The following is a 26124-nucleotide window of genomic DNA, read 5'->3' as shown; positions in this document are numbered from 1 at the left end:
ATTATTACAACAGATTTGGGAAAATTGAACAAATGATAAATATCTCAACCAAATTACAACAATTCTCGAAAAATTGGACAAATGAACAAATGTCTCAATAATAATACATGTGGCAAACAAAAGAATGGAATGGTAGGATCAAAGGCAACGGCCATGTTGCTGCCAGTGGTGCATCTTCAGATCATAGACGAGCTGGGCATGGGTACTGGCATTCTCAATCGATGCGATCCGGATTGCGTTGGGTTCCACTCGGGTGCAAACATTGTCATAGAAGCAGGACAAGCTCAACTCTCTTTCATCCTCGATGACCATGTTGTCATGATGTTGACAAGGGTTTTCTTGTCCCAAAATCGGGCTGGGCCACGAACAATAGCAAACCTTGCTTACAAAACACCAAAAGCTCTCTCAATGTCCTTGCGAGCTGCTTCTTGAGCTTTGGCAAATTCAGCTTCAATTCTATCTTGGGGATCCTTGACAGACTTAAGAAAAGTTGCCCAATCCGGATAGATGCCATCGGCTAGGTAATATCCCATTGTGTACTCATTGTTCATGACCTTGTAGTTGCAAGTGGGTGCTTCCCCATTTGCTAATTTGGCAAACAAAGGAGACATTTGCAGCACGTTGATGTCATTGAGTGTCCCGGCAAACCAAAAAATAGTGCCGAATCCACAAATCTTGTGATGCAACGGCCTCAAGTACAATGGTTGCATCTTTGCTCTTGCCACAGTACTGGCCATGCCATGCCTTTGGAAAATTCTTCCAAGTCCAGTGCATACAATCAAGACTACCAAGCATGTCAGGCCAACCTCTTTTCTCATTTATCTCCATCAACCGTTTGGTGTCATCCTCATTGGGAGCTCGGAAATACGTAGGCCCAAACAACTTGATAAGCATGCGTGCAAACCTGCGGACTGACTCCGAGGTAGTATCTTCGCCAATTCGAAGATACTCGTCGGTGTAATCCGCAGGGATGCCATACGCAATGACTCTCATGGCAGCATAGATGTAATAACCCAGAACATAGGAACAACGAAGGGTAGAGTTAGGAATGCGATGTGCATTTCATCGCAAAACGAAGGAAATTTTCGCGCCTTATTGCAACTAAACCTAAGAGGGATCGAGGTTCTCTCTCATTTTGCAGTTAGGGTTAGGCAATGTGAGTTAGTGAATTTCGACATGGTCTCTTTTGTATCTTGTTGATTTGGGAGTTGATTTGATTTGACAAGTAAAAATATTAAACAATAAGCATTAATGATTATAGAAAATGAATTCACAATCTAAATACAACTTATAAATTCAAATGACTTTGAATTTCAAATTGAATTATAAATACAACAATTATTCAGAAATATAATCATTACATAAACCAAAAAGCTCATAAGCAAAACTTGAGCTTTATTGATATCACAACACAATATACATTGTCTTTACAATATTCTTGATACAAGAATTAAAGGAAAATAAACAGAAATAAATAGAAGATTACATGATTTGATCCTAAACTAAAAACCTAGACTAATGACTTGGAAGTATTCTTCTATGGTCATATTCACCTTCAAAAACCTGCAAAACAAACCAACTAGCCAAGGGTTAAGAGTTAGCAAATATTCAGTTTGGACAGCAACAAGTGTCATGCACACTTGTGCATGTCCAAAACACAGGACAGCATCAGGATAAGAGCAACAACAGACCAAACCTGAGCACACACCAGGGGCTCAAGTTTCAGCATATGAGCACACTGCTCATGTGTGTTGTGCAAGCAACAACAAGGCCATGCACTGGCCTAGTCACCAAACCAAGCCAGGCTTGTGTGGCATGGCAAGGAGAGAAGTAGAGATGGTATAAAAGAGCACAAACCCTAGAAACAGTGCATAGTCGACCAGATAAAGATTCATAAGGTAAGCAGAAGAAAGAATAGGTAGAGTTCATCCTGTTCTTGCTCAAGAACATCACAACCCAACACATAACCCAACCAACCACCAGAAATCATGGTGACCTGAGAAGATCAACCAAGAACTGGAGGTGCAGGGCTGTGACAAACAAACTAGAAGTCTGCATCAACAAAAGATTTCATTCTAGGAGCTGGAACAAGGTATACCTAGTTCCTGGAAGGGATCCAGTGGATCCAATCCATAAATTATGCATGACATATGTCATGGGTATGAGCAGATGCTCAATGGGTAGCTCATCACTTGGTTTTCACCAAGGATCACTGGCAGTATAGAAATCCACTAAAACAGAAACCATCTAGATACAAGTCTTGTGCACAGAAGCTAGAGTTCATGCACAGATGCACACACCAGCAAGAACACATGCACGGACAGCACCAGTAGATGACTTACTAGGAATAGCAGCTACCAGGAACTACACAGTAAGATCCTAAGCATATAACCATCAGTAAAACCCTAGATATCTTCATATGCAAGCATATTGGCATTCATATTGACTATGATCCCCAAATATGCAAACCAAGATAAGGAACCAACAGATCTAGCCAACTATGTGAGCAACCAGTCAGTAGCAAGGCTACTGAGGTCACAACAAACATAGAACCATCCAAAGCAAAGCCAAACAATTAAGCATCATTATCCAGTAATGGATTCAGACTCCATTTGTTTCCCAATTAATCATGGAAAAGCAAATCATGCATATGAAATCATGTAATCAATAATGCATAAGCAGTTCATCATTAATTAATCCATCCAGGCATGAATAAATAACAAATCCATGCTATACTTTTACAGTAGCACACTGTGAGGCAACACAAGCACATGTCACTGCATCCTAGCTACTGGATCAAGTCCAGAAGGCTATGGAGAGCAGCAGCACATACACACAGAAGCATAAGCATGCTTGAGTAGCAGCATCAGTAAGCAAACCATCCACTTAGCCAAAGAACCCATCAGCAACCAAGCCACTGACATTTAATTGATCAAATGGATCAATTGAATCAAGTCAAGCAACACAGAGAGTCTAGCCAACAGAAATTACTGATCCAATGGATCATTGGATCATACAAAAGGCACAGAAGCACCTCACAAGCATCACATGCATCACAAGTGTCACAGAGATGCATAGCAGTACACCTAGACAAGCAAGCATAGAATGCCAGTAAGCACAAGCAAGCTCATAATCATGTACAGCATGGCATAGCAATTCATGGCATGATAGCAGCAGTAAACAAGCAACCAGGGCTAGGAATAGCAAGCATCACACACTAGCCAGTAACCAGAGCTTGGTGAATTGGCCAGGGCTTGCAGAGAAGAAGCATAGGAGGATTAGGCAGCAGTAGCAAGGCTTGTATGATCATAGGATCATCAGGAGGCCAAAGAGCAAGAGGTAGAAGAAGCACAGAGGCATGGGAGGCGCACAGACATGGCGTTGAGGAGGAGGAGCAGAAGAACCTTACCCGCGCCTGGAGGCAGAAGCTATGGCATGGCGAGGCAGTGCCCGCGTGGCCATAACAGCTGCAAAGCCAGGGAAGACGCCGGCGTTACGCCGACGAACACCACGAACAACACAGCACCCAGAGACGACGGCACAGGCGCTGCAAGCACAGCACCCGCATGATACGTCTCCGACGTATCGATAATTTCTTGTGTTCCATGCCACATTATTGATGTTATCTACATGTTTTATGCACACTTTATGTCATATTCGTGCATTTTCTGGAACTAACCTATTAACAAGATGACGAAGTGCCGATTCTTTGTTTCTGCTGTTTTTGGTTTCAGAAATCCTAGTAAGGAAATATTCTCGGAATTGGACGAAATCAACGCCCAGGGTTCTATTTTGCCACGAAGCTTCCAGAAGACCGAAGAGGAGACGAAGTGGGGCCACGAGGCGGCCACACCCTAGGGCGGCGCGGCCCAAGCCCTGGCCGCGCCGACCTGTAGTGTGGGCCCCTCGTGCCGCCTCTTTACCTGCCCTTCCGCCTACTTAAAGCCTCCGTCACGAAACCCCCAGTACCGAGAGCCACGATACGGAAAACCTTCCAGAGACGCCGCCGCCGCCAGTCCCATCTCGGGGGATTCAGGAGATCACCTCCGGCACCCTGCCGGAGAGGGGAATCATCTCCCGGAGGACTCTACGCCGTCATGGTCGCCTCCGGAGTGATGTGTGAGTAGTCTACCCCTGGACTATGGGTCCATAGCAGTAGCTAGATGGTTGTCTTCTCCCCATTGTGCTTAATTGTCGGATCTTGTGAGCTGCCGAACATGATCAAGATCATCTATCTGTAATTCTATATGTTGCGTTTGTTGGGATCCGATGAATAGAGAATACTTGTTATGTTGATTATCAATTTATGTCTATGTGTTGTTTATGATCTTGCATGCTCTCCGTTACTAGTAGATGCTCTGGCCAAGTAGATGCTTGTAACTCCAAGAGGGAGTATTTATGCTCGATAGTGGGTTCATGTCTCCGTGAATCTGGGGAAGTGACAGAAATCTCTAAGATTATGGATGTGTTGTTGCCACTAGGGATAAAACATTGGTGCTATGTTCGAGGATGTAGTTACTGATTACATTACGCGCAATACTTAATGCAATTGTCTGTTGTTTTCAACTTAATACTGGAGGGGGTTCGGATGATAACCTGAAGGTGGACTTTTTAGGCATAGATGCATGTTGGATAGCGGTCTAAGTACTTTGTCGTAATGCCCAATTAAATCTCACAGTACTCATCATAATATGTATGTGCATGGTCATGCCCTCTCTATTTGTCAATTGCCCAACTGTAATTTGTTCACCCAACATGCTGTTTATCTTATGGGAGAGACACCTCTAGTGAACTGTGGACCCCGGTCCTATTCTTTACATCGCATACAATCTACTGCAATACTTGTTTTACTGTTTTCTGCAAACAATCATCTTCCACACAATACGGTTAATCCTTTGTTACAGCAAGCCGGTGAGATTGACAACCTCACTGTTTCGTTGGGGCAAAGTACTTTGGTTGTGTTGTGCAGGTTCCACGTTGGCGCCGGAATCTCTGGTGTTGCGCCGCACTACATCCCGCCGCCATCAACCTTCAACGTGCTTCTTGACTCCTACTGGTTCGATTAAACCTTGGTTTCTTACTGAGGGAAACTTGCCGCTGTGCGCATCACACCTTCCTCTTGGGGTTCCCAACGGACGTGTCAACTACACGCATCAAGCAAATTTCTGGCGCCGTTGCCGGGGAGATCAAGACACGCTGCAAGGGGAGTCTCCACTTCCCAATCTCTTTACTTTGTTTTTGTCTTGCTTTATTTTATTTACTACTTTGTTTGCTGCACTAAATCGAAATACAAAAAAATTAGTTGCTAGTTTTACTTTATTAGCTATCTTGTTTGCTATATCAAAAACACAAAAAAAATTAGTTACTCGCATTTACTTTATCTAGTTTGCTTTATTTACTACTGCTAAAATGGCCACTCCTGAAAATACTAAGTTGTGTGACTTCACAACCACAAAAAATAATGATTTCTTATGCACACCTATTGCTCCACCTGCTACTATAGCAGAATTCTTTGAAATTAAACCTGCTTTACTAAATCTTGTTATGCGAGAGCAATTTTCTGGTGTTAGTTCTGATGATGCTGCTGCCCATCTTAATAATTTTGTTGAACTATGTGAAATGCAAAAGTATAGGGATGTAGATGGTGATATTATTAAATTGAAATTGTTCCCTTTCTCATTAAGAGGAAGAGCTAAAGATTGGTTGCTATCTCTGCCTAAGAATAGTATTGATTCATGGACTAAATGCAAGGATGCTTTTATTGGTAGATATTATCCCCCTGCTAAAATTATATCTTTGAGGAGTAGCATAATGAATTTTAAACAATTAGATACTGAGCATGTTGCACAAGCATGGGAAAGAATGAAATCTTTGGTTAAAAATTGCCCAACCCATGGACTGACTACTTGGATGATCATCCAAACCTTTTATGCAGGACTGAATTTTTCTTCGCGGAACCTATTGGATTCAGCTGCTGGAGGTACCTTTATGTCCATCACTTTGGGGGTGGCTACAAAGCTTCTTGATGATATGATGATTAATTACTCTGAATGGCACACGGAAAGAGCTCCACAAGGTAAGAAGGTAAATTCTGTCGAAGAAACCTCTTCCTTGAGTGATAAGATTGATGCTATTATGTCTATGCTTGTGAATGATAGGACTAATATTGATCCTAATAATGTTCCATTAGCTTCATTGGTTGCACAAGAAGAACATGTTGATGTAAACTTCATTAAAAATAATAATTTCAACAACAATGCTTATCGGAACAATTCTAGTAATAACTATAGGCCATATCCTTATAATAATGGTAACGGTTATGCTAATTCTTATGGGAATTCTTACAATAATAATAGGAACACACCCCCTGGACTTGAAGCCATGCTTAAAGAATTTATTAGTACACAAACTGCTTTTAACAAATCTGTTGAAGAAAAGCTTGGGAAAATTGATATACTTGCTTCTAAACTCGATAGTCTTGCTGCTGATGTTGATCTTTTGAAATCGAAAGTTATGCTTAATGAGAATCATCATAATAAAATTACTACTACAGCAAATGCCATCCAAGTTAGAATTAATGAGAATATAAGATTAATGAATTGCGTGCTAGGTGGGATAGAGAAGAAAATGAAAAACTAGCTAAAGAGAAAAATATAGCTAAAGTTTGGACTATAACCACCACTAGTAATGCTAATGCTACACATGTTGCTGCACCTCCTACTATTACTAATAAAAGAATTGGTGTTAGCAATGTTTCCACTTCTAATGCAAAGCACGAGAAACTGCCTGAAACTGCTAAAACTGCTGAAATTGCTTGTGATAAAACTGCTGAAATTTTTTCCAACCTTGGGGATGATGATCCCATTGCTGTAGCTCATAATGATTTAGATTTTGATGATTGCCACATCTCTGAAGTTATAAAGTTCTTACAAAAACTTGCTAAAAGTCCTAATGCTAGCACTGTAAACTTGGCTTTCACAAAACATATTACAAATGCTCTCATAAAAGCTAGAGAAGAGAAACTAAAACTTGAAACTTCTATTCCTAGAAAGCTAGAGGATGGCTGGGAACCCATCATTAAAATGAGGGTCAATGATTTTGATTGTAATGCTTTATGTGATCTTGGTGCAAGTATTTCTGTTATGCCTAAGAAAGTCTATGATATGCTTGACTTGCCACCATTGAAAAATTGTTATTTGGATGTTAATCTCGCTGATAATGCTAAAAAGAAACCTTTGGGGAAAGTTGATAATGTTCGCATTACCATTAACAATAACCTTGTCCCCGTTGATTTTGTTGTCTTGGATATTGAATGCAATGCATCTTGTCCCATTATATTGGGAAGACCTTTTCTTCGAACCGTTGGTGCTATCATTGATATGAAGGAAGGTAATATTAAATATCAATTTCCTCTCAAGAAAGGTATGGAACACTTCCCTAGAAAGAGAATGAAGTTACCTTTTGATTCTATTATTAGAACAAATTATGATGTTGACACTTCGTCTCTTGATAATACTTGATACACACTTTCTGCGCCTAGCTGAAAGGCGTTAAAGAAAAGCGCTTATGGGAGACAACCCATGGTTTTTTTTACTACAGTACTTTGTTTTTATTTTGTGTCTTGGAAGTTTTTTACTACTGTAGCAACCTCTCCTTATCTTAGTTTAGTGTTTTATTGCGCCAAGTAAAGTCGTTGATAGTAAAGTTCATACTAGATTTGGATTACTGCGCAGAAACATATTTCTTTGCTGTCACAAATCTGGGCTGTTTTCTCTGTAGGTACCTCAGAAAATTATGCAAATTTACGTGAGTGATCCTCAGATATGTACGCAACTTTCATTCAATTTGAGCATTTTCATTTGAGCAAGTCTGGTGCCTCGATAAAATTCGTCAATACGAACTGTTCTGTTTTTGACAGATTCTGCCTTTTATTTCGCATTGCCTCTTTTGCTATGTTGGATGAATTTCTTTGATCCATTAATATCCAGTAGCTTTATGCAATGTCCAGAAGTGTTAAGAATGATTGTGTCACCTCTGAACATGTTAATTTTTATTGTCCACTAACCCTCTAATGAGTTGTTTCGAGTTTGGTGTGGAGGAAGTTTTCAAGGATCAAGAGAGGGAGATGATACAACATGATCAAGGAGAGTGAAAGCTCTAAGCTTGGGGATGCCCCGGTGGTTCACCCCTGCATATTCTAGGAAGACTCAAGCGTCTAAGCTTGGGGATGCCCAAGGCATCCCCGTCTTCATCGACAACATTATCAGGTTCCTCCCCTGAAACTATATTTTTATTCCATCACATCTTATGTACTTTTCTTGGAGCGTCGGTTTGTTTTTGTTTTTGTTTTGTTTGAATAAAATGGATCCTAGCATTCACTTTGTGGGAGAGAGACACGCTCCGCTGTAGCATATGGACAAGTATGTCCTTAGGCTCTACTCATAATATTCATGGCGAAGTTCCTTCTTCGTTAAATTGTTATATGGTTGGAATTGGAAAATGATACATGTAGTAATTGCTATAATGTCTTGGATAATGTGATACTTGGCAATTGTTGTGCTCATGTTTAAGCTCTTGCATCATATGCTTTGCACCCATTAATGAAGAAATACATAGAGCATGCTAAAATTTGGTTTGCATAATTGGTCTCTCTAAAGTCTAGATAATTTCTAGTATTGAGTTTTGAACAACAAGGAAGACGGTGTAGATTCTTATAATGTTTACAATATGTCTTTTATGTGAGTTTTGCTGCACCGGTTCATCCTTGTGTTTGTTTCAAATAGCCTTGCTAGCCTAAACCTTGTATCGAGAGGGAATACTTCTCATGCATCCAAAATACTTGAGCCAACCACTATGCCATTTGTGTCCACCATACCTACCTACTACATGGTATTTCTCCGCCATTCCAAAGTAAATTGCTTGAGTGCTACCTTTAAAATCCCATCATTCACCTTTGCAATATATAGCTCATGGGACAAATAGCTTAAAAACTATTGTGGTATTGAATATGTACTTATGCACTTTATCTTTTATTAAGTTGCTTGTTGTGCGATAACCATGTTTCTGGGGACGCCATCAACTATTCTTTGTTGAATATCATGTGAGTTGCTATGCATATCCGTCTTGTCTGAAGTAAGAGAGATCTACCACCTTAATGGTTGGAGCATACATATTGTTAGAGAAGAACATTGGGCCGCTAACTAAAGCCATGATTCATGGTGGAAGTTTCAGTTTTGGACATATATCCTCAATCTCATATGAGAATAATAATTGTTGCCACATGCTTATGCATTAAAGAGGAGTCCATTATCTGTTGTCCATGTTGTCCCGGTATGGATGTCTAAGTTGAGAATAATCAAAAGCGAGAAATCCAAAATGCGAGCTTTCTCCTTAGACCTTTGTACAGGCGGCATGGAGGTACCCCATTGTGACACTTGGTTAAAACATGTGTATTGCGATGATCCGGTAGTCCAAGCTAATTAGGACAAGGTGCGGGCACTATTAGTATACTATGCATGAGGCTTGCAACTTGTAAGATATAATTTACATAACTCATATGCTTTATTACTACCGTTGACAAAATTGTTTCATGTTTTCAAAATAAAAGCTCTAGCACAAATATAGCAATCGATGCTTTCCTCTTTGAAGGACCATTCTTTTTACTTTTATGTTGAGTCAGTTCACCTATTTCTCTCCACCTCAAGAAGCAAACACTTGTGTGAACTGTGCATTGATTCCTACATACTTGCATATTGCACTTATTATATTACTCTATGTTGACAATTATCCCTGAGATATACATGTTATAAGTTGAAAGCAACCGCTGAAACTTAATCTTCCTTTGTGTTGCTTCAATGCTTTTACTATGAATTATTGCTTTATGAGTTAACTCTTATGCAAGACTTATTGATGCTTGTCTTGAAGTACTATTCATGAAAAGTCTTTGCTATATGATTCACTTGTTTACTCATGTCATATCCATTGTTGTGATCGCTGCATTCATTACATATGTTTACAAATAGTATGCTCAAGGTTATGATGGCATGTCACTCCAGAAATTATCTTTGTTATCGTTTTACCTGCTCGGGACGAGCAGAACTAAGCTTGGGGATGCTGATACGTCTCCGACGTATCGATAATTTCTTGTGTTCCATGCCACATTATTGATGTTATCTACATGTTTTATGCACACTTTATGTCATATTCGTGCATTTTCTGGAACTAACCTATTAACAAGATGCCGAAGTGCCGATTCTGTTTTACTGCTATTTTTGGTTTCAGAAATCCTAGTAAGGAAATATTCTCGGAATTGGACGAAATCAACGCCCAGGGTCCTATTTTGCCACGAAGCTTCCAGAAGACCGAAGAGGAGACGAAGTGGGGCCACGAGGCGGCCACACCCTAGGGCGGCGCGGCCCAAGCCCTGGCCGCGCCGACCTGTAGTGTGGGCCCCTCGTGCCGCCTCTTTACCTGCCCTTCCGCCTACTTAAAGCCTCCGTCGCGAAACCCCCGGTACCGAGAGCCACGATACGAAAAACCTTCCAGAGACGCCGCCGCCGCCAGTCCCATCTCGGGGGATTCAGGAGATCGCCTCCGGCACCCTGCCGGAGAGGGGAATCATCTCCCGGAGGACTCTACGCCGCCTGTGTCGCCTCCGGAGTGATGTGTGAGTAGTCTACCCCGGGACTATGGGTCCATAGCAGTAGCTAGATGGTTGTCTTCTCCCCATTGTGCTTAATTGTCGGATCTTGTGAGCTGCCGAACATGATCAAGATCATCTATCTGTAATTCTATATGTTGCGTTTGTTGGGATCCGATGAATAGAGAATACTTGTTATGTTGATTATCAATTTATGTCTATGTGTTGTTTATGATCTTGCATGCTCTCCGTTACTAGTAGATGCTCTGGCCAAGTAGATGCTTGTAACTCCAAGAGGGAGTATTTATGCTCGATAGTGAGTTCATGTCTCCGTGAATCTGGGGAAGTGACAGAAATCTCTAAGATTATGGATGTGCTGTTGCCACTAGGGATAAAACATTGGTGCTATGTTCGAGGATGTAGTTACTGATTACAATACGCGCAATACTTAATGCAATTGTCTGTTGTTTTCAACTTAATACTGGAGGGGGTTCGGATGATAACCTGAAGGTGGACTTTTTAGGCATAGATGCATGCGGGATAGCGGTCTATGTACTTTGTCGTAATGCCCAATTAAATCTCACAAGTACTCATCATAATATGTATGTGCATGGTCATGCCCTCTCTATTTGTCAATTGCCCAAGCGTAATTTGTTCACCCAACATCTTGTTTATCTTATGGGAGAGACACCTCTAGTGAGCTGTGGACCCCGGTCCTATTCTTTACATCGCATACAATCTCTTGCAATACTTGTTTCTTGTTTTCTGCAAACAATCATCTTCCACACAATACGGTTAATCCTTTGTTACGGCAAGCCGGTGAGATTGACAACCTCAGCACATTTCGTTGGGGCAAAGTACTTTGGTTGTGTTGTGCAGGTTCCACGTTGGCGCCGGAATCTCTGGTGTTGCGCCGCACTACATCCCGCCACCATCAACCTTCAACGTGCTTCTTGACTCCTACTGGTTCGATTAAACCTTGGTTTCTTACTGAGGGAAACTTGCCGCTGTGCGCATCACACCTTCCTCTTGGGGTTCCCAACGGACGTGTCAACTACACGCATCACCGCACCAGGTCAGTCCCAGACACGCGCTCACGACAACGACGAGGACGCCAGCTCGTCAGAGATAGTCAATCGCCGGAGGCGATTCTCCACGAGATCAAAAGAGGTGGCGATCTGCTAGAGGAGGAAGAGAACGACGGAACCACGCGGACAGATCGATAGATCATCGCGCGGCGGTTCAGATGGTATAGGTGGCGAGGTCAAGGGAGCTCGGAGGTGGCCGGAGCACGGCGGCGGCCATGGTGGCGACGCCATCGCCACGCGTGTCGCCAGAGCTAGGGTTAGGTCACGAGTGAGAGAGGAGAGCGTGCGAGTGAGTGAGGTGGGCCGAAATGGTTCCACCGAACCGTTTTGGACAAGCCGTGGTGGGCTGTCCAAATGGGCCAAGTTAAATGGGCTGGCCCAATAGGGGCCAGGGGGTATTTTAGTCTTTTCCATTTTGGAAAATAGCCTAGAATTCCACTAAATTTTAGTAAATAAAATATACCTCTAAAAAATCCATGAAAAATTGGATTAGTAAATGAAAAATTATTCTTAACAAGAATAAAATAAGAAATGGAATTTAGGAAACAAATTCAAATTTTAGAATTTTCTAAATTTAAATTAAAACTTGGAATTTGAAACTATTATTTCATGGAATTTAAAAATTAAAGAAAAATCTCAAATGAGTTCAAATATTTTATTTCAAATATTTCAAAATGAAATTCTATTATTCCAAGTCATTTCTATAAAAGAAAGATATTTTCCAAAGGAAAATATTCTATTCTTCTTATTCCAAAAATATAGAGGCAACTCTATTATTTCAAATTATTTTGAAATAAATAATAATTCACAAAAGTAAAGTGGTATTACTATGAACCATTTTCTTTTATGAGATAAAAGTGTTTTTACACATAAAAGCAAGTGCAAATTACTGCCAAAGGCATAAATCTTAATTCAACCCTAAATTTTAACAAATAATTGGGGTAAGGGATTCCACATAAAATAATACATTCATGACTGTATTATTTGGATTTTATAACATTTTCCTTACCGGACAATGATGCTTCTTCACAGAACCCGAGGTCCAGGTTCCATCCACTGCATTGAACTGCACTATCTCGCAGTCCATAGGCAAGTTCACCCTTGCTCATACCTACTTGAGTATTTTCTATCACTTTACTGCAAAGCTATATACTTACCATTCCTGCATGGCAAATAAAATGTTACTTTTCAAATTATGAATATGACTATGTGGCTGGCAATGGAACCATGGTATGTGTTGATATGGTGGAGGTTCCATTGCATGGGTTTTATTAACCTAGGAGTAATTACCAATGCCGTCCAGTGATTCTAGCGCCGTACATAGCGCGTTGACCATAAGATCTATAATGGCTCTGGGAAAGCCAACTTTATCTTTTTCCTCTCGCATGCCAACGGACTAGTGATAAGGGTTGCCTGGATCGGTCTATCTTTGGTAAAGGTGGGGACATGTGGTCCATCACGGTCTACCATTAGATACAGGGGAGGGCAGACTGATTATTGGTCTATGAAGGATTGTAAGGGTTGTCCGGATCGGTCTATCTATGGTGTATAGGACAGGGCACATAAGTTGTTCGGATCGGTTTACCTTAACGGTATAGGGGAGAACAAGTGCATGTGTTGGTCTACCCATAGATATAGGGGAGGACAGACTTACAAAAGGGTGGATCTGCGAGATTCCGAAGAAGATGGTGTGGGCTTGGATCTTCATACCTGGCCTCACACCAAAGGAAGTGTGAACGGGGGCAAGTCCCTGTGGATGGCAAAAAGGATGGGATCTCTTATGGGAAAAGTAATGCACATCTGCAGAGTGTATCAAATTGTGGTTGTCACTCCTTGTTCCGGGAAGGGAACTGCGAACGTGGCAGGAAAGGAACTCCACGAAGTTCTAGTCAACCTGTGAAGACTGACGGGCATAGTTTCATAATAAAAGCAACCTTTTGAAGAAATGTTTTCAAAACATGCATTGACCTGTGATTTCCTGATCAATGGTCGTAGCTAGTGCATCAAACACCTTTTACTCTTTTGAACTTGCTGAGTACCCCTGTACTCACTTTCTTTCGACACCTTTGCTAGACTGTGATACGGAAGTGGAGGCCATCGCCGATGGAGCACCGGAAGGAGACTACGAGCTGGACTACAAGGAACCTGATCTTACCGGAGGAGTTGAAGGAGTAGACTATGGGATAGTCTACGGACCCGACGTGAATGAGGCGGAGGAGTAGTGATATATCTTAGTACCATAGAGCCGAGCAGCGTAGAACTTACCTAAATAAGTTGCTGAGCTCTCTTTCATATATAAATGTGAGTTGTAATCGTACTTAAGTAGTATCTTAGGGTGTTCTCATCGGACCTGTGAGAATACCAACTTGTTAAGGCAATGTTTGTAATAATATTTGGAGTGTTATGACCTGCAATGTTTCTGTTGTACCACTCTGAGGGATATGGCAATTGTGAAGAAGTCCCTTCACAAAGATCATATCAACGACTTGTATACTACAACATGCAGTGGTATGCTGGGTCACCGCAATAGATCTTTTGGAAAGCGTTGAAACCCATCACCCCGGCGACATTCCTACGTTGCTTGAAGTAATTCGAATTGGCTTCGCACAGCTTGACGTTTCGGACGAACAAGCTACGCCGCATGCGATACCTCCTACAGAACAGATGGGGATGATAGGTAGGTACCTCGGCGAAGTAGTCCTCCATCAGCTGCTCGTGGCCGAGGAGGCGATTCCACTGGATGTGGTTCCGGCCGAACACAGAGCCGCGCCTCCGATTCAGCAGCTTCACGCGGTCCTCCAGGTCCTTGACTGAGAGGAGGAGCATGGTGGCCTCCATCTCGTCATCCTGGAGCAGCTCGTCGAGGTCGGAATCGTCGGAGCTCGATGTATCCGACAGATCCAACTCGTCGCCCGAGCTCATCCTCGATTCGGACGGAGCGGCGGTGGTGGTGGGGGTGGCAGCCGGAGTTGGGCGAGGAACAGCGGGCGGGGTGCGGGGCGACCTACGCTACCTCCGGGATGCGGGGCTCGGGCGGGACGGCGGCGGCGGAGTGTGGTGGCAGTGCGGGGAGGGAGGGAGCGAGCGAGCGGTTGCGTGAGCTGAAATTTCAGCGCGCCCTAGATAAGGATCGAGCATTCGGTTCGCTCGATTGACCCCAACAAATACATACCGTTTTGAGTTTTCGGTCTCGGCCCGAAAAAAGTTTTTCGGTTTTGGCCCTTTTACGGTCACTGATCAGCGCCAAATTTCAGCCCGAACCCGTAAACTGGCAGTTATTTTTCGATTATGACCCGTTTACGGCCTCTGCTAGAGATGCTCTTAGAGCATCTCCACCGGGCGGCCCCGAAATAGTCACCGACAGGATCGCCGGCACTGCTGTATTAGTAGTGCCCGCAGCGCATCCTCTATTTAGAGACGCATTTCCCACACCAGCGCCTCCCATACGGTGGTCCAAACTTTTTTCCTTTTTACAATATTTTGAAACAATATATCAATCATATTTTATTCATACTATATTCAATAATTCATACAATCACACAAATATTACTTAAATTATTCATACAATCAAACAAATAGTACTTAAATCATTTCATACAATAAAATAAATGGAAATTAAATTATTCATACATTCAAACAAATAAAAATAAAATCATGCATTGTTGGCGGCTGCTCTCCTCGTCCACAAATGCACAGCTAGATCAGCCTGAAGTTGTGCATGGACACCTACATCTCGAATTTCGTTGTGCATATGAAGAAAAACGACAAATTCTTGGGATACATGCTCTACCTCAGCAAGTGGCTCTTGATAATCAAATGGTTGATCATCCTGCACAGGTTCCTCGCGCTCCCTCTCAATGATCATGTTGTGCATGATCACACATCTGAGACTCAGACCAAGTGAGAGCAGTGTACCTGATAAACGCGAAACGCTGCTGAAGCACCCCAAAAGAACGCTCAACATTCTTGTGTGCTGCTTCCTGCCATGTTGCAAAATAAGCGTTCATCTCATTTGCTGGAGACTGAATTGTCTTCACAAATGTAGCATACCTTGGGTAGATATCATCAGCTAGATAGTACCCCTTGTTATATTCGTGACCGTTTGCCTCAAAGTTCACGTCAGGAGCTTGTCCCTCAGCTAGCCTGGCAAACACCGGAGAGCGCTGCAATATGTTGATATCATTGTTTGTTTCTAGTCCTGCCATGCCAAAAAATGCATGCCAAATCCAAAGGTCATGGTCTACCACCGCCTCAAGAATAACACTACACTCACCAGTATGCCCTTGTAGATCCCCTGCCAAGCAAAAGAGCAATTCTTCCAGCCCCAATGCATATAGTCAATGCTTCTGAGAATCTCAGAAAACCCTCTTGCTGCATTTTTTTGCAGGATCCGAGCTATATCATCTGCCCTTAGTGGTCTCAAATAGTCTTTAGAAAACACCGTTATGATGGCTTGGCAAAACTTGTAGAGAGTCTCTGTACATGTCGACTCTGTCATCCGTAGGTAGTCGTTGGCTGTATCTGGAAGAGCTCTGTATGTAAGACAGCGCATTGCAGCAGTGCACTTCTGAATTGAGGTGAAGCCCCACAAACCTGTGCAATCTTGCTTGGCCATGAAGTAGTCATCGTACTCGCTGACGCCATAGACAATCTTCAAGAACAGCTCCTTGTTCATCTTAAACCGGCGCCGAAATTCCTTCGGCGAATGAGTCGCGTCGTCGTTGAAGTAGTCGACGTCAAGCAGCATTGCGCCAGCTTGACGATGTCAGTTGATGTTCCTCCTCTTGCCTGGCTTTGAGCCGTCGCGCCGAGGCACGACGAAGAAATGCTGGCGAACGCGCAACATGCTCGTCAGAATCAGCTGCTTCTGTTGCTGTCGGACAGCCTCAGTGTTCTGCTCCTCCGTGAACAGCTGCACCATCATCTCGTCGTCGTTGTCCATCACGGCAATCAGACGAACACCTTGCGGGCGGGGCGGTTGTTCCACGGTGACGGCGAGCTCTGTTCCGAGCGAAACAACGGCCGCCGGTCGAGGGGGTGGTGGCCGTGTCGATGGACGACGGTTCCTTGACAGGCAGCGGTGTCTATTGCAAGCAGGGGGCACAGCGGCGACAGCGACGGTGGTGATCTAGAGGGGTAGGAGGTGGAAAAATCGGTGCATCTGGCTGACAAGCGGAGCCCATGCTCGTTTTCTGACGTGCCGCGAGGCGCCGGCGCATCCGATTCGCGCCCTACACGTAGGGCCGGTACGGAGTTGCTGGCGATTCTATTGGGCTCGAAAACTAGCCGACGCCTTTTGGAATGCACCCGTGCGAGCCCACTGGCACCCAAATCGCTATCGGGGCGCGCCGGTGGAGATGCTCTCACCACGGCAATTTAGCTAGTACTCCCGAGGCAACGTACGGATTGTTTGAACGAAAATTCGTCAGTTTATGTTGTGGATGTTCCCTTCCAAGGCACATTAAAATTTGAAGCAGTATTAAAAACTAGCTTTTCACTTTTTTTTGTACAGTAGGTGCAAAAATGAGTTAGGGAGCAAGCAATTTAAGAACTGATTTTAGCCATCAGATCATTATTACTTTTCACCCTAAACAAAAAATGGAACAAAGCTCATCCCACCAGGATTTTTCAGAGTCCAACAGTTTCAAGCCCACAGTTTTGTAGGGCAGCTTCCAATGCTCGTGGTAATCAGTAGACGTACATATAACACTGTCTCTGTACCGGTAAACTGCAGTAGGTGCAGATCTTCATTCTCCAGTACTGTATTATACATACACACAGATCAATAGATCATCAGGATGGTGCAGAGATAAAAGGTCTGCGTACTGTACCTCACCACAGGCCTAAAACAGCCGAGAAAATATGTACAAGGGCGATTGTTTTCTCCCAACTACCTGTTCTTAATGTTACATCTTACATGGTCTACAGAAGGATTTCTTACTCACTACAAAGCATAGATTTTCTTCTCATGGTCTTCAACGGCTTCCAGGTCTGACAACCCTTCTCGCATAGACCAGGAGAAGGACTTGCTGCCGCTCGCCCTCCTGATGCGCCGCTGCCTGTCTTCGCCAAACTTGAACCGCGGGCGCAGCAACAGATAGGCCAGGAACAAGAGGGTCCCAATCATGATCGGCCCTCCGACAGCTGATATGGTGAAAGCCATCCAGGCATGCTGCGGGCCAACTACAACATAAGCCAATGACACAAATGCCGCACACGTGCTAAGGCACGCTGACCACATTAGCTTATTTACGATCTTGATGATCTGCTTCTGCGCACCGGTTTCCCAGGCAACCAGGGTGATCTGCACCACGACCACCGCGAGCGAAATGAAAAGGGCGATGGCGTTCAGAAGACAGAAGACGCGGAAACCGGTGAGCTTGGATATGTAGGCTTCGCCAATTTCGCCCCCATCTTTAGTATCCTGGTAGTATTGGCCTGGCAAGTTGAATATCGAAACAAACGCGATGGAGGCAATCAGGATTGCTACCAGAGTAACTGAGTTGATGGTGTTCTGAACTGCTTCTCTGTGTAGTTTCCGCAGTTCTTTGGCAATCCCTGTCACTCTTTTGTTGGTCTTGGCGTTCTCATTGAGCTGTGCTTGCACATTGTGCTTGATATCACTCACAGTCCTCCTTAGCTCTGATGCTTCATCAACCTTACCTACATTTACTGCATTCTTTGCACCAGCCTCTGTCAGCCACTCTATTATTTCCATTTTAGACTCGCCATAGGGAACCTTCTCAGCCAAGTCCATAGCTGTTTCGTTATGATTATTGATAGCATTAACTTCGAGTGTCTCATAGCTAAGCAGAAGTTGAACCATCTGGAGACAAAAAAAGTCAGCAGAGAATGGAGTCAATGGAAGTACGCTGGGATATAAAGCACCAAGAAATATATCAGTTCATGTGAAAAAAGTGAATCTTCCCTTGAAGGAAACAAGATGTACTTTTTGTAGTTCTGTTTCAAATTCACATAATACTTAAGATGCAACCAGATTAACTGCAGATCTTAATTTTGATAGTTACTGATTCAGGGACCAGCAAAAATTCAACTAGAGAGCATTTAGACAAACGGCATAAGCATTGTAACTGCACCCAGTGCCTTTCAATTTCACACACAATACCACTGAATAAAATGCCAAAGAGCCATGGGTATCCTTATCTTAGCTTTATCGCTAGTCCAGCTGACGTACAAAGGTTCAACGTAGATGTACTGGAAAACAGGCTCTAGTGGCAGAAAGTCAACAATGACAAGAAATGTCTTCATACTTTAATAGTGCTTAATTGTTCAGAGAAGATGGGCACACATTATGTGCTATATTGAGAAAGTCTGTAGTAACTCAATGTACCAATCCTACTGAAATTAGCATGTTGTAACCAATGCCCCAATTGCTGTGTTATTCTTGTGTTATTATCTTATAATACAATCTCTACATTTGGTTAAGTCTGGTGTAATATATTCACGGTAGTATGATATCCTCGGGCACACTGTAAAGTCACTTTCTTAGCAAGCACTGACATCCTGGAGCTAGTATACTCATAAGGAGACAAACAGATGTACAAGACCCTATGCCCGGTAGCCCATTATGTTAAAAGTCCTGTTCTCCAATTGCCAATGGCCAATTATTTAGTGCATGCATGAACTAATACCAGTATCAGGCCAAATATAACTGCACAAATTTTGATGCTAGCCGTCTAGCACGGACACATGTTCTATGCAGAAAAATAGTGTTGCAACATAAAAAAAGTATACTTAGGTATGACTGTTTCAAGCAAGATATAGGGTTAAAATAAAAGCCAAACAAACAGGATAAGATACACTTATTGATGAACATAGTTTTGGCAAGAACTAAACCTGGGGCCTCCATTTCCGTGTAGCTATATGCAAAGCTGTGTTTGCTTTCTTGTCACGCACGTTGAGGATGGAAACATCAGCCATGAGCAATTCTTCCACCACATCCGTGTTTTTACCCTTGACAGCCATGTGAAGGGCAGTTTGGCCCTTCCTATCTCTGATTGGAACGATCCCAGGATCCCTTTCTATGAGTGCCTTGACGATGCGATGGTACCCAATTCTCACAGTAGTATGCAGCGCTGTCTTGCCATTCTTCCGCACAATCCTTAGGCAGTTGTCGTCAGTGTCCAGTATAGCATTCACCACATCCAAGTGGTCTTTCACGGCAGCAGAGTACAGTGGACTAGTGTTGGACGAGTCACACACCGAGCAAAGCTCGGGCCACCGCCCCAGGAACTCCTTCACGACCTCTGTTAGGAAAGAAATTTATCAGTCTACATATATACATCCAATTCGATCGAACTGCAAAGTCTACGAATCAAAAGCTACCCTGAATCGCTCGATCTAGGTAAGGCGAAGGCGGCTGGGGTGGGCTCGAATAGAATCAGCAAGCGATTGGACTTTGGAGTAATCGGGTGAAAAGGAAGTGCTCACCGGTGTGGCCCTGCTTGGCGGCGACGTGGAAGGCGTCGAGGTCGAGGCGTGAGCGGAGCGTGGCGGCCTCGAGGTCGTAGAGCGGGAGGAGGAGGCTGACGACCTCGAGCGCGCCCGCCTCCGCGGCGACGTAGAGCGCGGACTCCCCGGCCTCCGTCTGCGCGGCGACGAGCGGCGCGGTGGAGCCGGACGCCCCGGCGTCGTCCAGCAGGCGGCGCACGGCGGCGGCGTCCGCGGATCGGACGGCCGCGAAGAGCGCCTGGTGGGAGAGCGGCGGGAGATCCATCGGCGGGAGGGCGAGCGGCTGCCGTCGCGGGGGTGGGTCGGGAGGGACGGGGAGGCGCCCGCCGTCGCTGTCAGCACAGTCCCAGTGATTGGTGCGGGTGGACTGCTCTCAAGGTGGTGGTGGTTCGGAAAAGAAAAGAAAAGAAAATGCTGCTCGTCTTTTCTGTCTCTCTCTTTTTTACGAACAAGTGGAGTGGAGGAAATAGCATTTAACACCAGATGTTGGTGCCTTTTTTTGCATAAAACCACGGGTTGTACTTTGTTTTGCACAGAACACCATGTTGTCCCGTAATCTTTGCAAATAACACAGAAAACTTGATTAGCCTTTTTAACACAGCAATTAGATGACTGGGCCCACCGGCTAGAAGTTCGACCCGCTCCAACACTCCACATCCTCGACCTGGAACGAACATGCCAGTTCAGTTTGAACCCCATTTTCTCGATACCTCCCACCAAGGAGAACCCACGAGCCAGCAACCTGGAGAGCACCGACGGCGGCAAGGGCGGCGACGCTTTGTCGGCAGGGATGGGGGAGACAGAAGGCGGAGCGCTGTCGGCAGGGATGGGGGAGACATAAGACTACGTGCCAGATTGGTATGCCTTAGGAATCAACCACGACCTTGGAGCGCTGTTGTGGATGCCGTCGACGACGTTCTCCAGGGTGCGCCCGGAACGCCCCAGAAGAGGACGCGCCCCTCCCTGTTCCAAGTGTTCCGCCGGCCGACGAGGCCGGCGGTGTTGTTCATCTCGATGTCGTGTTGTCCCTGGAAGTAGGCGATCCACCAGTCGTCGTTGTCGGTGGCCGCCCAGGTTGGATCCGCCCACTCCTCGTCGGTGGGCGAGACCACCGGGTCCTGATCGCGTCCCTCCAGCGCTCGGCGGCGGGACGCCTATGCCGTTGACATCCATCCTACACCCGCCGCATGTCCGACGGGACGGGATATCCCGCGCGGTACAGTGCCCACGTCTCCACCACGGTGAGGCTGTCGTGGCCGAAGCCGTTCACCGCGGCGATCTTGCGGCACGACAAGGACGACATTAGAGAGAGATTGGAGCGGCGAGGAGAAGATTTGGGAGCGAAGAGAGATTGAGATGAACAAGAACCGCAGGAGCGCTCTTAATGTACAGCGGTGGCAGCCATGCGAAGCGGCAGCGGGTCGTTGGACGCAATAACGCCGGCGCGGATGCCCACGCGGCCATGCACGACGAGACGCGTCTGGGAAATCTGGAACGCCATTAACGTCGCTTGACCAAAGGTAGGCGACAGGGTTTTAAGCTTCCGAGCCGCTGACGCGTCGGGCCCGCGTCTCTTCGCCTCGCTTTTCGTTGTGTCCGGCGTTCCCGGAGCATCCCTGTGTAGCGGGGACGAGCTCGGGGCGTCGGACATCGTATCGGGTTGCGCCGGACAAAAAGAGGCTTTCGAGCACGCGGATGGAAACATTTTTTCGTCCGGCGCGCTTCAAATCCCTTTGGGGGCCGCTTTGGGAGACGCGGTTGGAGATGCTCTTAGATTAGATGATGTGAATTTTGTAATGGAGTTGTGCAATTTTATGAAACAAAGTACTAGAGTAGCAGTCAATGTTTTTTCGTCAGGCTGATAGTTGAATTGGACAAAATAATAACCACTGCATGTATGTTCAGGTTGGATGATTATGCTGGTTATTTTTCCATGTTGCATTGTAGCACCTGGTTACTTTAATTGCTGTGTCAAAGAGGTTTATCAAGGTTTATGTGTTGGTTGCAAAGATTACAGGAAAATATGGTGTTCTGTGCAAAACAAAGTGCAATCTGTGGTTCTGTGCAAAAAAGGCACCAACATGTGGTGTTATGCGCTATTTCCTCGGTGGAGTGGGAAGAAAGGGCGAAAGCAGAGACGCGTCGTCCGCATGTGCTCGTTGGATTCCTTCCTGCGTCTGATTCATTTCACTCATCGTCGTTGTTTCCGGACCAACAAACGTGCGCTTCGTGTTTTAATTCCTTCTTCTTTTCGACATTGTGTTTTTCTTTATAAACTCTCGAGATTCTGTTTGGCTTGCAGCTTGTGTGACGGAATCAGGTCATTTAGGTCATGAAACCTCGCCCATGGGAGGTGTAGGTTTGCTTATGTGCACAATACTGTTTTTTTTGTTGACAAAGCTCATTCTTTGACAAAACCGATGCTCATTCTTTGACCTTCGACATTGTGTTTTTCTTATAACTAGTATAAATGCCCGTGCGTTGCCACGGATCCTCAAATTTAATTTCTCAATGCACATATATAATTCACAACTCACTATAAAAATTTCAAACAAATCAGGATATTAAAATTTCAAACAAATCAGGCAATGCTGATGATTCAGAAGTGGCGCTGAAAGATTATGAGCATTCGGATCAGTTCCCGTGAATGGTTGGGCGACATATCCAGTTTTGTCCATTTTTTCTCTGTCGGACATGGAAGCATCATCTGCGCTCCATTTTTTTGATGGCAAAATGCTCCTTCTAAATTAAAAAAGAACATCATGCTTAGTTGTAACCTTCTTGATTGACTGTGCATCTCTAAAATTATCAAAAACTGTAAGCAATTTGCAAAGTTGTCAGTGCAGCTATAAGGATGGTTATGTTACATACAACTTTGAGGTGAAAATCTAAAAAATATTTTCATCTCGCCTAACATGTTACATACTGCACGTGACTCTCATGTGTAGGATGAAACAGATGCTCACTCAAGTCTATCTAAAGTACATAGAGCACATATAGATGGAATCATTTGTCAAGCATAATATACTTCCTTTTATGTGTTACCAACTTACCACGGATCTTGTATTCCTGTCATGATCAGCAGTAATCAGTAAGTGTATACGTAAATTCCTATCATGATCAGCAGTAACCACATAATTTGGATTCAGCTTCTCGAATGCTTATTGAAAGGTGCAAAGAGGATCTTCAGTAGCACATTCCAATTCAACATTCTACCCTCCTTTATTTTTTGCAGCAAAGGCTTCCCATTCTGCAAGCATAAAGCAAATTAGTATTTTAGATTCGGCTGAACTATTGAAGTCACTAATGCAAAAATGAGAAAATAGGTATTTTGCATTGTTATCATACCTTCCCCTTGTTATTTTGTGGGCCATACTAGATAAAATCTACCAACTGAAGATCTGTGACATGCTTCTCTGAAACTTCACCTGAAAACAGATATAGTTGTATTGAGACTTTGTGATTATACTATGACTCATCGGTGCAAAACGTCCGAACACATATATTTTCTTCAACTTGAAAGGGACAGACCTCTAATGATCAATGAATCTTAATCTTAACTCCAGTAACGATTATACTTTACCACATCCAAGCACTTTGTCTTTGTGCCTGTAACGTTTGATTCATCGTCAACAACGCCATAATTGAGGGGTTCATTCAGAAGGACCTGCAACCCAGAATAAGATATTCAGGAAAATACAGTGTGAAACAAAAATTTAGTTGGAGCGAAAAGAGACCCATCATTCAGATCTTGAATTCTGCAATAAAACTTAAACATCATTCAAGTACAAAATGGATAGTTCAAAACTTCAGACCAAAAAACTTTCAAAATGGCACAATAATTCCGGATGAGGCAACCCTATTAAAACAAATAGGCAGAGGTAATTTGTATGCTCCTCTAACCCAAATAAATTGTTTTTCACCATGTTTTCTTTCAAATAAAATTATTTTTACCACGTTGAGTGAATATTTTGGACTAATTACTTCTGAAATAGGGAAACATTGACATCTTGACATTATTTTTGATAAGTATTACTGCTTTTGTGTGTGCAGTATGAGATTTATAAATACATCAAGGTTTTGTTATCACCAGATTTTGGCCAAATCAGGAAGTGGGCCGTAAGGGAGATGGGCTTGGAAGATTACACGTGGAAGATCTCTGAAGCGGCCTTGCACGAAGAATTTGGGCTAGTTTGCCCGTGTATCTTTAATTATGGTAGATTGTATCTTAGATTAAAAGTTAGAGTTTGTATCGTGCACGGTGGGGATTATTCCCACGTTAGAAAGTCCCCTGGACTATAAATATGTATCTAGGGTTTATGAAATAAACAACAACCAACGTTCAACCAACCAATCAATCTCGGCGCATCGCCAACTCCTTCGTCTCGAGGGTTTCTACCGGTAAGCATCATGCTGCCTTGCGATCTAGGCAGCAGAAGCTTTACGTTGTTCATGCGTTGCTCGTACTGAAGCCTTTTTGATGGCGAGCAACGTAGTTATCATAGATGTGTTAGGGTTAGCATAGTTCTTCGTATAACATGCTATCGTAGTGCAACCCTTGCATATCTAGCCGTCCTTACACCTATCTCAGGTGTAGGGGCGGCACCCCGCTTGATCATTATTTAGTAGATCCGATCCGTTACGGTTGCTCCTTGTTCTACAAGGATTAGTTTAATATCTGCAATAGTTAGGCCTTACAAAGGGTTGGAGGATCCAGCGGCACGTAGGGTGTCGTTTGCTAGTCCTAGACAGGATGTTCCGGGGATCAACCTCGTGTTGGTTTTTAGGCCCTATCTAGGATCGGCTTACGATCACCGTGCGTGGCCACGAGGCCCAATCGTGAGTAGGATGATCCGATTATGCGGTGAAAACCCTAAATCGTCGTAGATCGCATTAGCTTTATCTTGATCAAGCAGGACCACCATATATTCGTGCACCTCGTACGAATCATGGGTGGATCGGCTCCTTGAGCCGATTCACAGGATAACCTGAGAGCCGATCGAGGCTCGTATTTAATGTTTACGTGTATGCCATGCAGGAAACTAAGCGAGGCATCTCCATCACCTTCCTGACCAGGTATAGGTCAGGTGGCACGCCCTTGCATCAGCATCAGACGTGTGTACCAGAGGCTTTGCGGGCCGTCGCTCGGAGGGACCAGGGCCAGCCGAAGCCCTAGGTTGTTCCCGGCTCTACTGTGTTGCCCGTCGCTGCCCGCCGGTGGGTTTTGACCGCAACACATTCTGGCACGCCCGGTGGGACAAGCTTCGACATCAACCACCTCGCCATCTACATCTGAGATGGCGGACGGCACTCCAGTCACGTACGAGGATCTGACCGACGAGCTCAAGAAGAAGTATGACGAGGTCAAAGCTATCCTCGAAGCCGATCTCATCGGCTCTTTCCACAGAACCCGTTCACATGGCATCAGGTGGAAGGGGTTCTCGCCTAATGGTGCACTCGATGGGATAGACCTCTCTGCCCCGTCGGAAGAACGCACCAGGTCCCTGCGGCAGGAGATCAACTACTTAGTGGCTCACTCGCTACACCGCCACTCTGAGAACCTGGTAAACACGTTGGAGCGTGTCGCTCTTCGGGTGATTGTCGGGGGGAAGACCCCGGGTAGGGCAATGGACGCGGAGCAGCCGGCTGGCCACTGGCCGGCTCGCGGCAAAGGCCGGCTGAGGAGCAGCCGGCTGGCGCCGTGGCCGGCTGGTCCGGAAGCCGGCTGGCTCTAGGTCCTAGTCGGCTTGGCTACGGCCACCAATGCTGTAGCTGGGCCGGCTTCTACAAGCCATATCCGACTGGGGTTTGTACCTCAGACCGACTCGAGGCTGGCGAGTCTTGCACTGGAAGGAACCGGGTTGGTGATCCGGGTTCCTAAAGTCCACGCTGACTCCATCTTCCGTAAAGCGCGGGGCACTGTGG

At 44.6% G+C, this 26124-nt stretch overlaps 2 protein-coding genes across 2 annotated transcripts; both read right to left on the bottom strand.

Moving 5' to 3' along the window:
• Positions 1-15581: 15581 nt before the first annotated feature.
• On the bottom strand, positions 15582-16474 carry LOC127310068 (uncharacterized). Its single transcript, XM_051340769.2, has 2 exons — positions 16001-16474; positions 15582-15890 (listed from the first exon to the last, which is right to left on the bottom strand). The coding sequence occupies exons 1-2, from the start codon at positions 16472-16474 to the stop codon at positions 15582-15584; spliced, it is 783 nt and encodes a 260-aa protein (XP_051196729.2).
• A 971-nt stretch (positions 16475-17445) lies between these two features.
• Positions 17446-20595, bottom strand: LOC127306215 (ankyrin repeat-containing protein At2g01680). The gene is made up of 3 exons (XM_051336839.2): positions 20179-20595; positions 19585-19994; positions 17446-18553 (listed from the first exon to the last, which is right to left on the bottom strand). The coding sequence occupies exons 1-3, from the start codon at positions 20462-20464 to the stop codon at positions 17672-17674; spliced, it is 1578 nt and encodes a 525-aa protein (XP_051192799.1). The 5' UTR covers positions 20465-20595; the 3' UTR covers positions 17446-17671.
• Positions 20596-26124: the final 5529 nt, after the last annotated feature.

The sequence above is a fragment of the Lolium perenne genome, chromosome 6 (genome assembly GCF_019359855.2).
Source record: "Lolium perenne isolate Kyuss_39 chromosome 6, Kyuss_2.0, whole genome shotgun sequence".
NCBI lineage: Eukaryota > Viridiplantae > Streptophyta > Magnoliopsida > Poales > Poaceae > Lolium > Lolium perenne.
This window is presented reverse-complemented; position numbering and strand designations above follow the sequence as displayed.

Excerpts from the sequence above, each read along its gene's own strand:
- LOC127310068 (XM_051340769.2), bottom strand. The coding sequence starts at position 16,474 with ATGCTGCTTGACGTCGACTACTTCAACGACGACGCGACTCATTCGCCG. Across the intron at positions 15,891-16,000 it reads GGATCTACAAGGGCATACTG|CGCTCTCCGGTGTTTGCCAG; the intron begins GTGAGTGTAGTG and ends AACATATTGCAG.
- LOC127306215 (XM_051336839.2), bottom strand. The coding sequence starts at position 20,464 with ATGGATCTCCCGCCGCTCTCCCACCAGGCGCTCTTCGCGGCCGTCCGA. Across the intron at positions 19,995-20,178 it reads CGCCAAGCAGGGCCACACCG|AGGTCGTGAAGGAGTTCCTG; the intron begins GTGAGCACTTCC and ends CTTTCCTAACAG. Across the intron at positions 18,554-19,584 it reads CACGGAAATGGAGGCCCCAG|ATGGTTCAACTTCTGCTTAG; the intron begins GTTTAGTTCTTG and ends TTTTGTCTCCAG.